This window comes from Neophocaena asiaeorientalis, unplaced genomic scaffold (assembly GCF_003031525.2).
Source record: "Neophocaena asiaeorientalis asiaeorientalis breed wild unplaced genomic scaffold, Neophocaena_asiaeorientalis_V1.1 scaffold119, whole genome shotgun sequence".
NCBI lineage: Eukaryota > Metazoa > Chordata > Mammalia > Artiodactyla > Phocoenidae > Neophocaena > Neophocaena asiaeorientalis.
The window spans coordinates 11,555,731-11,567,879 of record NW_020175821.1 but is presented as its reverse complement, the minus strand read 5'-3'; the positions used below and the strand labels follow the sequence as shown (position 1 = coordinate 11,567,879).

General features: G+C 52.2%; 1 protein-coding gene across 4 annotated transcripts; it reads right to left on the bottom strand.

The window, feature by feature from the left end:
- Nucleotides 1–2,829: 2,829 nt before the first annotated feature.
- Nucleotides 2,830–8,561, bottom strand: RGS16 (regulator of G protein signaling 16). Of its 4 annotated transcripts, none has more exons than XM_024732327.1 (5): nt 8,421–8,561; nt 7,444–7,554; nt 6,582–6,646; nt 6,126–6,292; nt 2,830–4,705 (listed from the first exon to the last, which is right to left on the bottom strand). In XM_024732327.1, the coding sequence occupies exons 1-5, from the start codon at nt 8,462–8,464 to the stop codon at nt 4,493–4,495; spliced, it is 600 nt and encodes a 199-aa protein (XP_024588095.1). In that variant the 5' UTR covers nt 8,465–8,561; the 3' UTR covers nt 2,830–4,492. The 4 variants fall into 4 exon arrangements, with proteins under 4 accessions (XP_024588095.1, XP_024588097.1, XP_024588096.1 ...); XM_024732329.1 differs by having other exon boundaries at nt 6,588–6,646; XM_024732328.1 differs by having other exon boundaries at nt 6,582–6,643.
- Between the last annotated feature and the right edge of the window lie 3,588 nt (nt 8,562–12,149).

Here is a 12,149-nt window from a genome sequence, read left to right as displayed (position 1 = left end):
TTGAATGCAGCCATGGCGTGCTCAGATCTATGCTTTCTGGATAAAGACTGACACGGCATGGAAAATGAACTGGAGGGGGAGAGCACTGGGGAGGGGCACCAGGTGGGAAGTCGTTTTTATAGCCTAGGTTGAAGAGGATGAAATGTTCCTCTAAGAAATCTCAGTGAGGGTTTCCCTGGTGGCGCGGTGGTTAAGAATCCACCTACCAATGCAGGGGACACAGGTTTGAGCCCTGGTCCGGGAAGATCCCACATGCCATGGAGCAACTAAGCCCGTAAGCCACAACTACTGAGCCCATGTGCCACAACTACTGAAGCCCATGTGCCTAGAGCCCGTGCTCCACAACAAGAGAAGCCACCGCAATGAGAAGCCCGCGCACCGCAATGAAGAGTAGGCCCTGCTCACTGCAGCTAGAGAAAGCCCGTGACCAGCAACAAAAACCCAACACAGCCAAAAATATAAATAAATAAATAAATTTATTTTTTAAAAAAACTATAAGGACGTCTGGTGAGCTGGGAGGAGAAGCAGCATCTCTCCCTATCAGGGTTACGGGAGCAGAAGGCAGTGGATATCTGAGGGGGACGGTGATGACCTCGGCTTTGAATGCGCTCCATACGATGAGCCTGTGGGACGTCCAGGGAGAGGAGTCTGGTAGGAAGTTGGAAATGGTCATCTAAACGTTTCTCCTGCTGGATTTAAAATTAATCATTAACGTAAGAGCCATCTGCTAAACATGTATATGCTAGGCCCTGGGCGTAGAAAATTGGAGAGGGGGACATGCCTAAACCCCAGGAGTTTGCCGTCTGGTAAAGGGAGACCGAAAGGAGGGATGTAAGTGCTCTGATGAGGGTTAGCAGCAGTGGGGGCACATGAAAAACAGGCTTCAGGGATCAGACCCAAAGGCTCAGGGAAGGCACCGCAGAAAGACCCTTGAGCCGGCTTTTGAAAGATGCGTCCCCAGGCTGATGAAGGAGTGATGGGAGTAGGGGGCACAGCAGGGAGGTGGTCCAGGAGGCAAAAGCAAAGAGGCTTGAACAGTAGGGTGAATCTGGGAACCGTGAAAGGTTTGTCTTCAAGGGGCAGGTGAGCGATTGGGAGCAGAGGCCGGAAAGGCATAAGCAGGCCGCTCAGGAAGTGCTTTGCCTGCTAAGCCAAAGCCTGAAGTGCCCTGGGGGAGGCCCAGAGCCAGTGAGTTTAAAGATATTGGAGACCTCTTGCTGGCTGTGTGATTTTCAGGAAATCCCTTAAACACTCTGAGAACCAATACAGTAGAGGTCCTGTGTTGGTTTGAGCCTGACACCTGGGAGACGTATAGGTCAGCCAAGAGTCGTTCTTCTTTACCACCTTCAGGCCATGCCATGGGCTCCAAGACCACCCTGCATGTGAGAAGAAGGGCTAGGGGAGGGGAACAAGCCTTGAGGATGGTCTTGCTGGATTGAGGAGCCTGCCAGCACCCACCCCAGTCACTGGATGTCCGTCACCCCCATTCATTTCTCCATTACTAGCCAATTACACCCACGTTTTCCTACCAGCACCCATACTGCTTCAGAAAATACACATTTGTACCCTTGTCTAAACTTACCCAGAATCCCCACCCACCATTAAGTGAGGCTACCCGCAGTTGATGGTACGGCTACTAGTTTGGCTTTCTGCCAGGCACATAGAATGCACTAGATGTAATAAATGCATGTAAAAGAGGCAAAAAGATGGAAGGAAAGTAATGAGAAGTGGACAAGTTTCCTACCTGCCCACCTCTCTGGGTACCATCTTTCTTCCTCCCTCATCCATCGCATCCCTCGACCATCCCTCACAGACTGGACTCTCCCCCGCCCGACACGGTGTCACTGGCTTCCAATCTCATCTCTGCCACTCTCTCGAGCCAGCTGCCCTAGGCATGTTCCCCTCTCACCCCCCTCCGATGCCCCCAGGAGTTTCAGTTTCCTCATCTGTATTGTAGGGTTATCATACCTACCTCACAGAGCTGTCGTAAGGACTCAATGAGATCAGGGCCTGCCACGGTGTGTGTTCCCATCTTCCTTCCCAGGCCCTTAACCTCAGAATACCTCCTGGCATCACGCATAGAATCGCCTCTTAGATCTGGGCTTCGAATGTGATTCCCTGGGGTTTTCTACTCGATGTACCTGAAGTCTGGTCACTTTACTCGGTTATCTTTATACAAACAGATAATTCAACACAGAGAAGAATTTAGGGAGAACGAGTAGGTGATCGGCAGAGGGAGAGCAGATTGGATCCTTGCAAGCCTACCCCAAAGCTCTTTCCAGCCCAGCGCTAACCTCTCATTGCCTCTGCCCCGGGAATGGAACAGTCCCATGTACCAAGTGGCTTCCCAAAGCTCATCTCAGAGACGTCTATGAAATTATAAGGAGTATTAACTCCCTGAATTTATATGACATCTTTAAAGGACACTAATGCAAACTGAAAATGGGTAAAGGTGAAAATGGCACAAAAGTCCCCCCCTCAACTGATAATGTGTGGCTACTTTGCCAGGGGCAACCACCCCTTGCTCTGTTCGAAGAAGAACTGGGAATGGCTTGTGCTGGGCCGGGTGGAGAGAGGAGATGGGCCCTGAAATGACAGCTGAGCCAGGTCCAATCAACACGACACAATGGCTTGACACAAGTTGGGCTGTCACCAGCTGAATGAAGTTACCCATCCTGGTGGCCACCGTTCGAACAGTCACCTCTGCCCGTAACTCGAAAGCTCCCCATGCACCCTGTGGCATCTCCGGACGCCAGCTCTCCCACAAGACTCCCACCGGCACTTCCCTTTCCCTCTTCCCCTGACCACACAGCCCTTGGAGACAGGATCTCATACTTGGGTTTTATTTTATTTCACAATAAAATAACATGCTGAAACAGGAAAATGGGGATCGAATACATCATTCACATCTAGAAAACTAGTTCCAGTTGTCAACAATAAATAAATATTTAAACAGGGAGGAGCTCCCGACAGGCGCTAAGAGGTTCCCAGCATGTTCAAGAGGTAGAGTCCAGTGGAGAGGGAGACAGTCAGGCCGCCAGCTCCTGTTGAGATTCTCCAGTAGAGGCAAACTCAAATGACAATAAATAACAATAGCAACAACACGACAACAGCAGTGAAAATAATGTGCCATGACCACTGTCACAAAACCAACAATATGTTAGACTTAAATAATTGTCTCCTGGAGGAGCTCATAGCGCAGAGAGAACAGTGTGGATTTTCCTGGGGCACAGGGGAGCTTCCCGGTTAATTCACCTCCCCAGCCTGGGCCCTGGCAGAAGTCCCACCACGGAACATGTGCTCAGTGATGCCACGAGGTGACAAGCGGGTTCTGATTGCCCCCAGTCCTGCTCTTCCCAGCCTCACTCCCAGCTTCTACGGTCCGTCCAAGTTCATTGAGGTCCCTGCCTCATTTCTCCCGACACCCCAGTGAGCGTTACCTCACATCCACAGGAAAGAAACACAAGGCTCCCCTTCCATCCTGGGGAATCTCTTTTTCGCTGTTCTCATACCCACAAAAATAAAAGATGAGCTTGATTTAAAGAGGATTCTCTGGAACTGCCAAGGGATTTATTTCTCAGGATCCTTTCCTCCCTCCTTCCACCCTGCCCGGCAAGAGAGCTGGACTAGCCGCTCACCAAGAGACCCCATGCCCTTCTCCTGATGGGCCCCACGTTCAACAGCAAGCACGGAGCTAAGAGAGGGCACATCCCAGCAAGAGGTCCTCAGCGGGCCCTGCTCACAGGTGGACCCTGATGCACACACAGGGTCGGGGCACCCGCAAGAGGCCACCAGGAGCACCAAGGTTCATTTCACATAAGCAAGATGGCCTCTTTTCAGGGCTCTCTACTGATCTGGAAAGGGAATTGAAGGCCAGTATTTGAGGTAAAAATCTCATCTGGGGCAAGCATCACATTGGTTCTCTGGCCTTGACAAGACTGCCAGGCTGGACACAGGAGTGTTGAGAAATGCAAGCTAAGGAACCCGCTGGGCAGCCCAGAGGCAGGTGAAGAGGACGGGATGGGAAGGCTCCACATCCATGGTTCCCTGTGTGCCCAGGACAGTCTGGGAACTAGGAAACCAGGATGTGTCCACCGATGGACAGGCAAAACGGCTAACCTGCTTGTCTTTCCCTCACTCATTTTCAAGTTTCCCCTTATCCACAAGTTTCCCAAAGCACCCTGGAATATCCCTTGCCCCGCTGAGAAGGGCCAGAGCCGATGCTGACTCTTGCACCATTCTTCTTCTCCCCCAGAGAGCCACACACAACCCTCCTCTTCAGCCCTTGGGCGCAGGTCCTAGAAGTGGGGGAACCCTCTCATGCACGGAATTCAGTCCGGCAGGGTCTAGAGGAGAGGGTGTCACCGGGTGGGCGTTTCCCTTCGCTGTCCTCTCTGGCTTTGCAGAACCTGCCCCCCCCACACGGGGGCGGCGCCTCGGCTATGGGCGACCCAACCTCTCTGCCTGGCCGGCCCGCTCCCAGCCTGGAGGCTCAGGTATGCGAGGGCTCGGATGGGGAGGCAGAGGCGGAGGCGGCCGCGGCTTCGGCAGCTAAGTCCCGATAAGCTGGGGACTTCAGGAAGCGCGGGTACGAGTCCTTCTCCATCAGGGTGCGCGTCTTCCCCTGAGCCACGTCGAAGCACATGGCCGTGGGCGTCTGCAGGTTCGTCCTGGTCAGCTCCCTGGTCTCGTGGTCTATGTTCACCTGTGGGATGGAGAGCAAGCACGTGGGTGCGTGGGCGTCAGGGCATGGGGTGGCAGAGGCAGGAGGCCAGCAGGCACGGGAGGACTGGCACGTGGGGCAGTGGAAGGCGTACTGGATTCCGAACACGGAACCAGGGGTCTCCAGAGTTGACCATCAACGGGCTTTTCAACTCTGGGCCCGTCCCCACCTCTGATCCAGTGTCTGTCCTCCAGTCTCTCAGAATGACCCAGGATATGTTGAGAATGGGTACAGATCCAACCTCTTTTCACCCATTCCACTGTAACAACCCGGGTTCAAGTCACCGTCACCTCTGTCCTAGACTAGTGCCAGCACCTGCTACCTGGTGTCTCTCTCTTCTCCCCTTAACCCCGGGCTCTATTCTCCACCCAGCAGAGCAAGCCTTTTAAAACCCAAGTCAGTTTGCTAGCAGCTCTGTTGTTACCCGTCACTCAGAGGAAAAACCCAAGTGTGCAATGAGCCCACACGGCCACCTGGGCCGGCACCTGGCCATCTGCCACCTGTGTGACATCATCTCCCACTCTCTCTCCCTCATGCTCTACTCCACATGGGCCCACTTGGGGGTCTGTGGTCACAACAGGCACTCTCTGGTCTTTGCACTTTCCGTTTCCTGTGTTAGAATGTTCTTTCCTCCTTTTCAGGTCTCTGTTCGCATGTCACCTTATCAAACAGCCCACCCCTCACTTCCCTTTATAAATCGGAAAGACCTCACATCCTCCCACCCCGTACTCCGGTATTCCCTTCCATATCCTGCTTTGTTTTTATCAGAGCAGAGATCATTCCCTGACAATATTTACTTAATTGGTTATTGTCACATTCTCCCACTGGGGTAGAGACTTTTTGTTCATTGCCATATCCTCAATGTCTATAATACTGTCTTGCATGTAACTGATGCTCAACAAATCTTTATGGAATAAATAAAAGTGCTCAGAAAATATATTGTACAGATACAAGAGCAAGGCATTACTACTCTCTCTCCACAAGGTGGCGCCATATTCTCTATCAAACACAGTGGAGGCCTGGGGGAAGGTTAAAAGGTCCACAGACCACAGACCTGAGGCAGGTCAACAAGGGGACTGAGCCAGGTTATCCTATGATGACCTGTCTCCCCAGTTGTGTAAGTGTTTTGAGCTCTAAAAAGGGCTTCGTTTACAGAAGTGCATATGGACAGAAGCCAAAAAAACCCCGCCAACCCCTCCGGTCCCACTGGTGAGCATGAGGGTAAAAGGAGGCAGGGGTGGCCCAAAGCCTGGCTTTATAGTCTCCAGCCTCCTGTGCCAAATGAGGTCACTGTATTTCTAAACTCGGCCCTTTCCTTGCTGGCCCCCCACCATCCCCGATTCTCAGTGGGGAAGGAGCAGGCAGGGTCTGCAGGATCCCTGGCATATGTCACGGCTCTGACCTCTTTGGGGGCTTCACTGCAGATGAATTCCTCAAAGATCCTGTGAGCCCGGGAGGCCAGCTTGGTAGCTGACCGGAGCTTCCTGAACTCCTCACAGGCCAGCCAGAACTCCAGGTTCTCCTCGCTGAACTCTGTCTTCAGGAAGGCGTGGAAGGCGGCCACTCCATCTGGGGTTGCAGGGAGAGAGGAAGAGACAGGTCAGACAGCGGGGACAGCCAGCCGGGAATAGAAGAAGAAAAGACAGCAATTGTAGTTAATGGTCTATTTTTAGGATGTAATTTTCTCCAACAAGGACCTGCCTTTGTATTCTGAATAGAGGCTGGCACACTAGGGGATCATTATTATTATTACTACTACTGCTATTTTGCCCACACTTTTAGCATCCTCAGGCTGCCTCCCCGGCACATGGGCACACACGTGCCATCCACAGACAGGACACAACAGGGTCCCACTCACTCTTACTGCTCAGCAGCAAGTCAAATGACTCTCTCCACCCCAACACGTCTTCTGAGAAGTTTCTGCTAAAAAAAAAAAAAAAAGGCAGGATTTTAATTAAAAAAAATCAACAAACTACTGCACAGCACAAATCCTAGCCAGAACGCTGATGGAAGTTGTATAATTCACACAATTGTATAATTGGATAATTATTGGAGCTGATGCCTCAAAATCTTAGTTGGGGTTCAGGGAAATAGTCGTGTTTTCTAGAGGACAGCTCAGTAACCAGAAACCAAAGCAGAGAACTTCTGGCCCTCATTAAATATCTAAGACTGTGTTCTTCACTGTCCAAAATTCTTTCTAGCCCCCTGACTCTCAGAGCTTGTTTTGTATACTTTCTTAAGGAAATAAGGGTCTTATGAATAGAGGTTATGTCTACCCATAACCCCAGAGCCTAACGCAGCACCTGGCACAGTTGATGGTCAGTATAAAAGGGCTTCCAGGTAAAGTGCATGTCAGTGGAAGTAGTCACTAATTTAAAACCCTCCAGTGGCCTTGGACCCTGCCCTTGCCCTGGTTGCATGTGCAATGACATCTCCAGGTGCAAGAGTCTGGTAACTAGACATTCAGGCCCTGGGTATCTTCATTTGTTGGTGGAATTAGAAGCCTGGAGCCATCCATGCAGTCTCCCATGAGCCAGGCAGCCCTAGCAGACCAGCTATGACCAGCTCCATTACAATCTCTAGGAAAAGGTCACCAACGTCCACGCTGACATGTCCTAATTTCTCCTGGTATTTTCCTTCTCAGGACTCCTTTCCTGAATCTGGCTCCCTCCCTCTAGGGGCCCTAGGCCCTAGGCCCTAGGCTGTTCAGCAGGACTTACCCCTCTTTGCTGTGTTTACTGTCCCACTCGAACTTGCCAACACTCCCAGTACCGGAGCCCAGTTCTGACTTGTGAAGAAAGATCCCCAGCCGTGTCTTGAACTCTTTGGCTCTGGAAGACAAACCACGAGCTTGTGAGGATTCTCCACTCGCTCAGCCAGGGCAGAGAGATTTATGAGGTCCCAGAAGAGCTCAGGTTACTGTCACTCAAATTCCAGCCTTGGGGTTCCTGGGAACCCGTAACTGTTCCCAGGGCCTAAACGTTGCCTCTCTCAGAAACAATGAAAGCAATATTTAAGCTGTGCCTCGGTAGGTCTTATACTTTCTGGGTCTACAGTACAGCACACATGGGCTTTTGCCCACTTAAGTCACACTGATCCATCTTTGTGCCTGTTGATTAGCAGAAGGCAGGTCAGCACTCTCTTAGACTTGTCACAAATATTTCTGGAACTGTGTGGAAGCTGATTTCTGCCTTCCTCTTTACTTTTTCCTTCCCAGCTCCAGCGAGGATTGGAGTGGGTGAATAGCTCCCTGGGAAGCGGGCACATCCCTCACAGGGGGGGCTGCTGAAAAACACTTCCCTGCCTTTCCAGGGCCAGAGGGCCCCTAGACCTATGACTTAGAATGAAAACCAAGTGCTTAAGAAACCGGGGAAGACTCGGTTCTGCCTGGTGATGCCACAGTGGTTTTCCTGAAGCTGGGTCACCTGAGTAGAAGTGCCACTTGTCAGAGGGTGGGGAATGGCAGTAAGCAGTGGTTCCTCTGCTTCCCTTTGCTTTGCCTTCTCCGTTCTCGTCGCCCATCCTTCTCTAAGACTCGAAGGAGGCATCTGAGAACGTGGAACCAAGTTGACCTCTGCCTCTCGTCACTTGCGTCCCATTCTCCAGCCCACCCAGGTCTGCAAGCCTGCCGCCGCTGCACTCCCTAAGGTTGGTGGGACTTGTTCTTCCTCCAGGCAGCTGGACAAGCTGCTCTTACCTCTCCAGGCAGTTGGTGGGGAAGGCGGCCAGGGTCCGGCACATGGCTGCGGGTGCAGGGCAGCACGTCGTGTGGAGGATGGTGACGGGCTCCAGCGGGCACCGCAGGGCGCGAGGAGGCAGAGCAGCAGCGGCCAGCGCCTGTCTGCTCAGATTGGGTTTATTCAACTGCTTGCGCCGAGCCAGCGGCTTTTATTGCCTTGGAGGGGGCGTGGCGGGGCTGCGCGCCGCCGACCAATTGGAGAGCGGTACTGAGCGCGGGCGAAGGCGCAGGAGGGGCCTGGAGCTCGACGGGGCGGGGCTCCCTGCCCGGGATGCGCCGCTACCCTCGTGCAACCTTCACACCGCGGGGGTGCTCACGGGGCTAACCCCCTCCTCTTGGCGGACACCAGCGTGGGGAGGGAGAAGCGGCAGAGAACTCACACGGAGAAGAGAAGCGCACACCCAGTTTAGTAGGGGGGGAAAAAAAAAAACCACCTTCTGCCGCTAGTAAAAGCAGGAAACCAGCTCAGCAGTGCCAGGAGGATTGGTGTTGAAGTGCCTCCTCGGGGAGGCACGCACGGTGTCGAGCACAGCCTGAGCCTGAGTCTGTTGGGTCCTGCAGGACCGGAGCACAGGATGCAAGCCAGGCAAGAGAGCATCATGGTTATACTGATAACTTCCATTTACTGTGCTCCTACCCAAATGGCCACGGGTCAACTAAGTAAGCCCTTTGTCATCATCACCTCCATTTTATAGATGAAGAAACTGAGTCAGAACGTTAGAGAGACTTGCCCAAGATCAGAGTTAGAAATAGCAGACAAAGGTTGGGGGTGGTGGCTGGCTTTATTGAGCATCTACTATGTACTTTTTTTTTTTTTTTTTTTTTTTTGCAGTACGCGGGCCTCTCACTGTTGTGGCCTCTCCCGTTGCGGAGCACAGGCTCCGGACGCGCAGGCTCAGCGGCCATGGCTCACGGGCCCAGCCGCTCCGCGGCATGTGGGATCTTCCTGGACCGGGGCACGAGCCCGCGTCCCCTGCATCGGCAGGCAGACTCTCAACCACTGCGCCACCAGGGAAGTCCTACTGTGTACTTTTTTACTAAGACTCGGGTTAAATAACTTGCTCAAAGTCACACAGTAAGTGTCTTGCCAGAAGTCAAATATGAATTTACCATGCTTTTTCACTGCCCCTCCGCAGATTAGAATCCCACCACCTCCGGAACCAGTGAATGATCCTGCCTTTAAGCAGTTGCTAGCTAGTTCGGCATCCTCATCCCTGAGATAAAGGTAATAAATGCTCTGCCTCTCTCCTCACTTTCCCATAAAGGCATCACAGCCACCCCATTGCCCCTCACTTCCCTTTGGGATTGCTGTTAAGAGGCTGCACTTGAAGTTAAGAGTGTGCCATCTAGGGATAGATTTCTCAGTTTCAAATCTGGGCTCCACCATTTACTGATGGGAGACTCTAGGCGAGTTTCTCAACCTTTCCATGCCTCTGTTTCCTTGTCTCTAAAACAAAAACATGATGTGCTTATTTCCTAACGTTGTTGTGAGGACTAAAGAAATTTAATTCTTAGTTTGAATTCCCCAGGAGACGGGAAACTTAGTTCCTTGGAGGCAGAGACTTGCTGGGGAGAGTTCTGGGAACTAAGAGGGTGTGAGGGAAGCAGGGTTGGGCAGAGGGAGGAAACGAATGCCGGAAGCTGGTCCCAGGGGGTGCTCTGGAGTGGGATGACTATTCTGAGCAGACCCGCAGTGAAGCAAGGGGCCGGGCCTTTGTATCCCACATCAACAGTTCATTGGACGGCCTAATTTTAAACGAGGCAATTCCCTCTGTTAAGGGAGAGATGGCTGTGAGCCTACAGCAGCCAGCACCCTGGTCCCAAACACATATCTGGGAGACACACCACAGCCCCTGTAGCCACACCTGGAAGGTGCTTGGGACAGAGCTCAGCTCGTAGTCAGCGCTCAGTCAACCTTGGCTCTCAGGTTTACTTAGTAGGGTTACAGGGGTTGCTAGACAACAAGGAAAAGTAGCAAGTTTTTTTTGTGACTCTCGGAGTTTAGGTGTTTATTTCATGAGGGGCGTTTAAGAGTTGCTATTCCTCAGCGGCGCCTGGAAGTAAGGGTCGGAAACCAGAGGTGAAGAGGTTCCACCTGAGAGAGCTCAGTGAGAAGTCCCAGAAAAGCTGGTCAGGGAAGGAAAGGGGAAAACCACAGAGGGGAAGAGGAGAGGAAGGCCTGTGAGAGAGCCGCCGAGGGACCGCTATAGGAAAAGAGGCCCAAATCAGAAAAATGTGGGGGGTCTTTTGTCAGAGCAGATTCCCTTGTTAAGCCAGGGCCTGCAGAAGGTGATCCAGTTAGTCAAAACCCAATGCTCTCTGAAGCCAGAGCCGAACCCTCCCCAGCCTCCCGGTGGGTAGTGGAACACAGGGACAGGCGAGGCAGCAGCTCACGCATTGGTAGCACCATCTCAGATGCCGCTTCCCACCTGCACCCCGTCTGGCCCACCTGGGCTCTTGTTCTACTTTTCTCACAAGTCCAGGGCTGGATTGGTGTGGGGCAGGGCGATGGGCAAGAGTTGGGAGGGGGGCAACGGAAGGATGCCTTTTTGAACGTTTGCTTCTCCGCACAGCCCTTGGTCCACACGATGACGCAGCCCACCCGGCAGCATTGGCAGGCCCTTCTGCTGGAGGAGTTCGTCAGCTGGGATGAGGGTTGTTTTCTCACCTGCTGCTGCTTCTGCCCCAGTGCATATGCTTTTATTATGCAGCTGCCGAATGGGGACGTGGGTGGTGTCTGAGACAGCTTTTCTCCAAGCAATAAAAGCAAGTTTATGGACGGGTTGAACCCCCGGTCTTACCCTCGGTAGTACCACGTTGGAATCAGCCTGGACGTGGCCACATGACAACAATAATAGTGATTAGGCAGAAAACCTCCCCAAACCTTCCTGTCCTTTCTGCATTCCCTGTGAATAGGCCAGAGGAGCTTCTAAATTTCCATTCTGCAGACAACAAAACGGCAGTGCTAAAGGCCCTTAGTTAAATGCAATGGAGCTGAAAACAGCTGAACCCTGGGCCGAATCTCCAGATTCCCGAGCTAGTACTTTTTCATTTGACAAAGAAAGCAAAAGAGACGAAGGAATTGATGCATGGTGCACAGATGGGCAAAGCCAAGAGCACAAAGCTCCCTGCTCAAGACGAAGAGCCCTCTCCGAGTTCAACCTGCCTCCCGGTTGCCATGGTTCCCTCTTCAGTTTCCAGGCAGAAACTTTTTGAAGTTCACGGTTTATCCTAAATTCTCTTCCCAGCAGGTAAAGCGGTTCATGTCTACAGTTGCAGTAATGACTCAACAGTTGCTGTCAATCCAGCAAGCTGAGCTCGCCTGTGAATCGTACTGGCTTTGACAGAACCTGACCTCATTTTTGCCCAGTGCTCCCAGTGCAGCTGTGCTCTCTTTAGTGGAGAGTATGGGGACACAGCTCTGCAGCCTGGGTCATCTGGGGTCAGGATTCAACATCCCACAATATCCCAGCCACATTGCCTACCATCTCCTTCAGCCCCTCTGACCCCCCAGGACCACTCTTTCCACAGAGACTGAGGTCTAGACAGGACCTTTGTCTGCTGAAAACAGTTAGAGGAAATGAAAATACTTACTTGACTTTGGCACAGACGATCCCCACAGTGGTCTGGACCTTCCAAAGTCAGTCATCAATCTACTAATAAATATTTATTAAGAATTTACTATGG

What these genes read in the sequence shown, in the direction of transcription:
- RGS16 (XM_024732327.1), bottom strand. Translation starts at nt 8,464, where the DNA reads ATGTGCCGGACCCTGGCCGCCTTCCCCACCAACTGCCTGGAGAG. An exon ending in CCCACCAACTGCCTGGAGAG is followed by an intron (nt 7,555 to 8,420) that starts GTAAGAGCAGCT and finishes TTTGTCTTCCAG; the next exon opens with AGCCAAAGAGTTCAAGACAC. An exon ending in CTTGCTGCTGAGCAGTAAGA is followed by an intron (nt 6,293 to 6,581) that starts GTGAGTGGGACC and finishes CTGCAACCCCAG; the next exon opens with ATGGAGTGGCCGCCTTCCAC.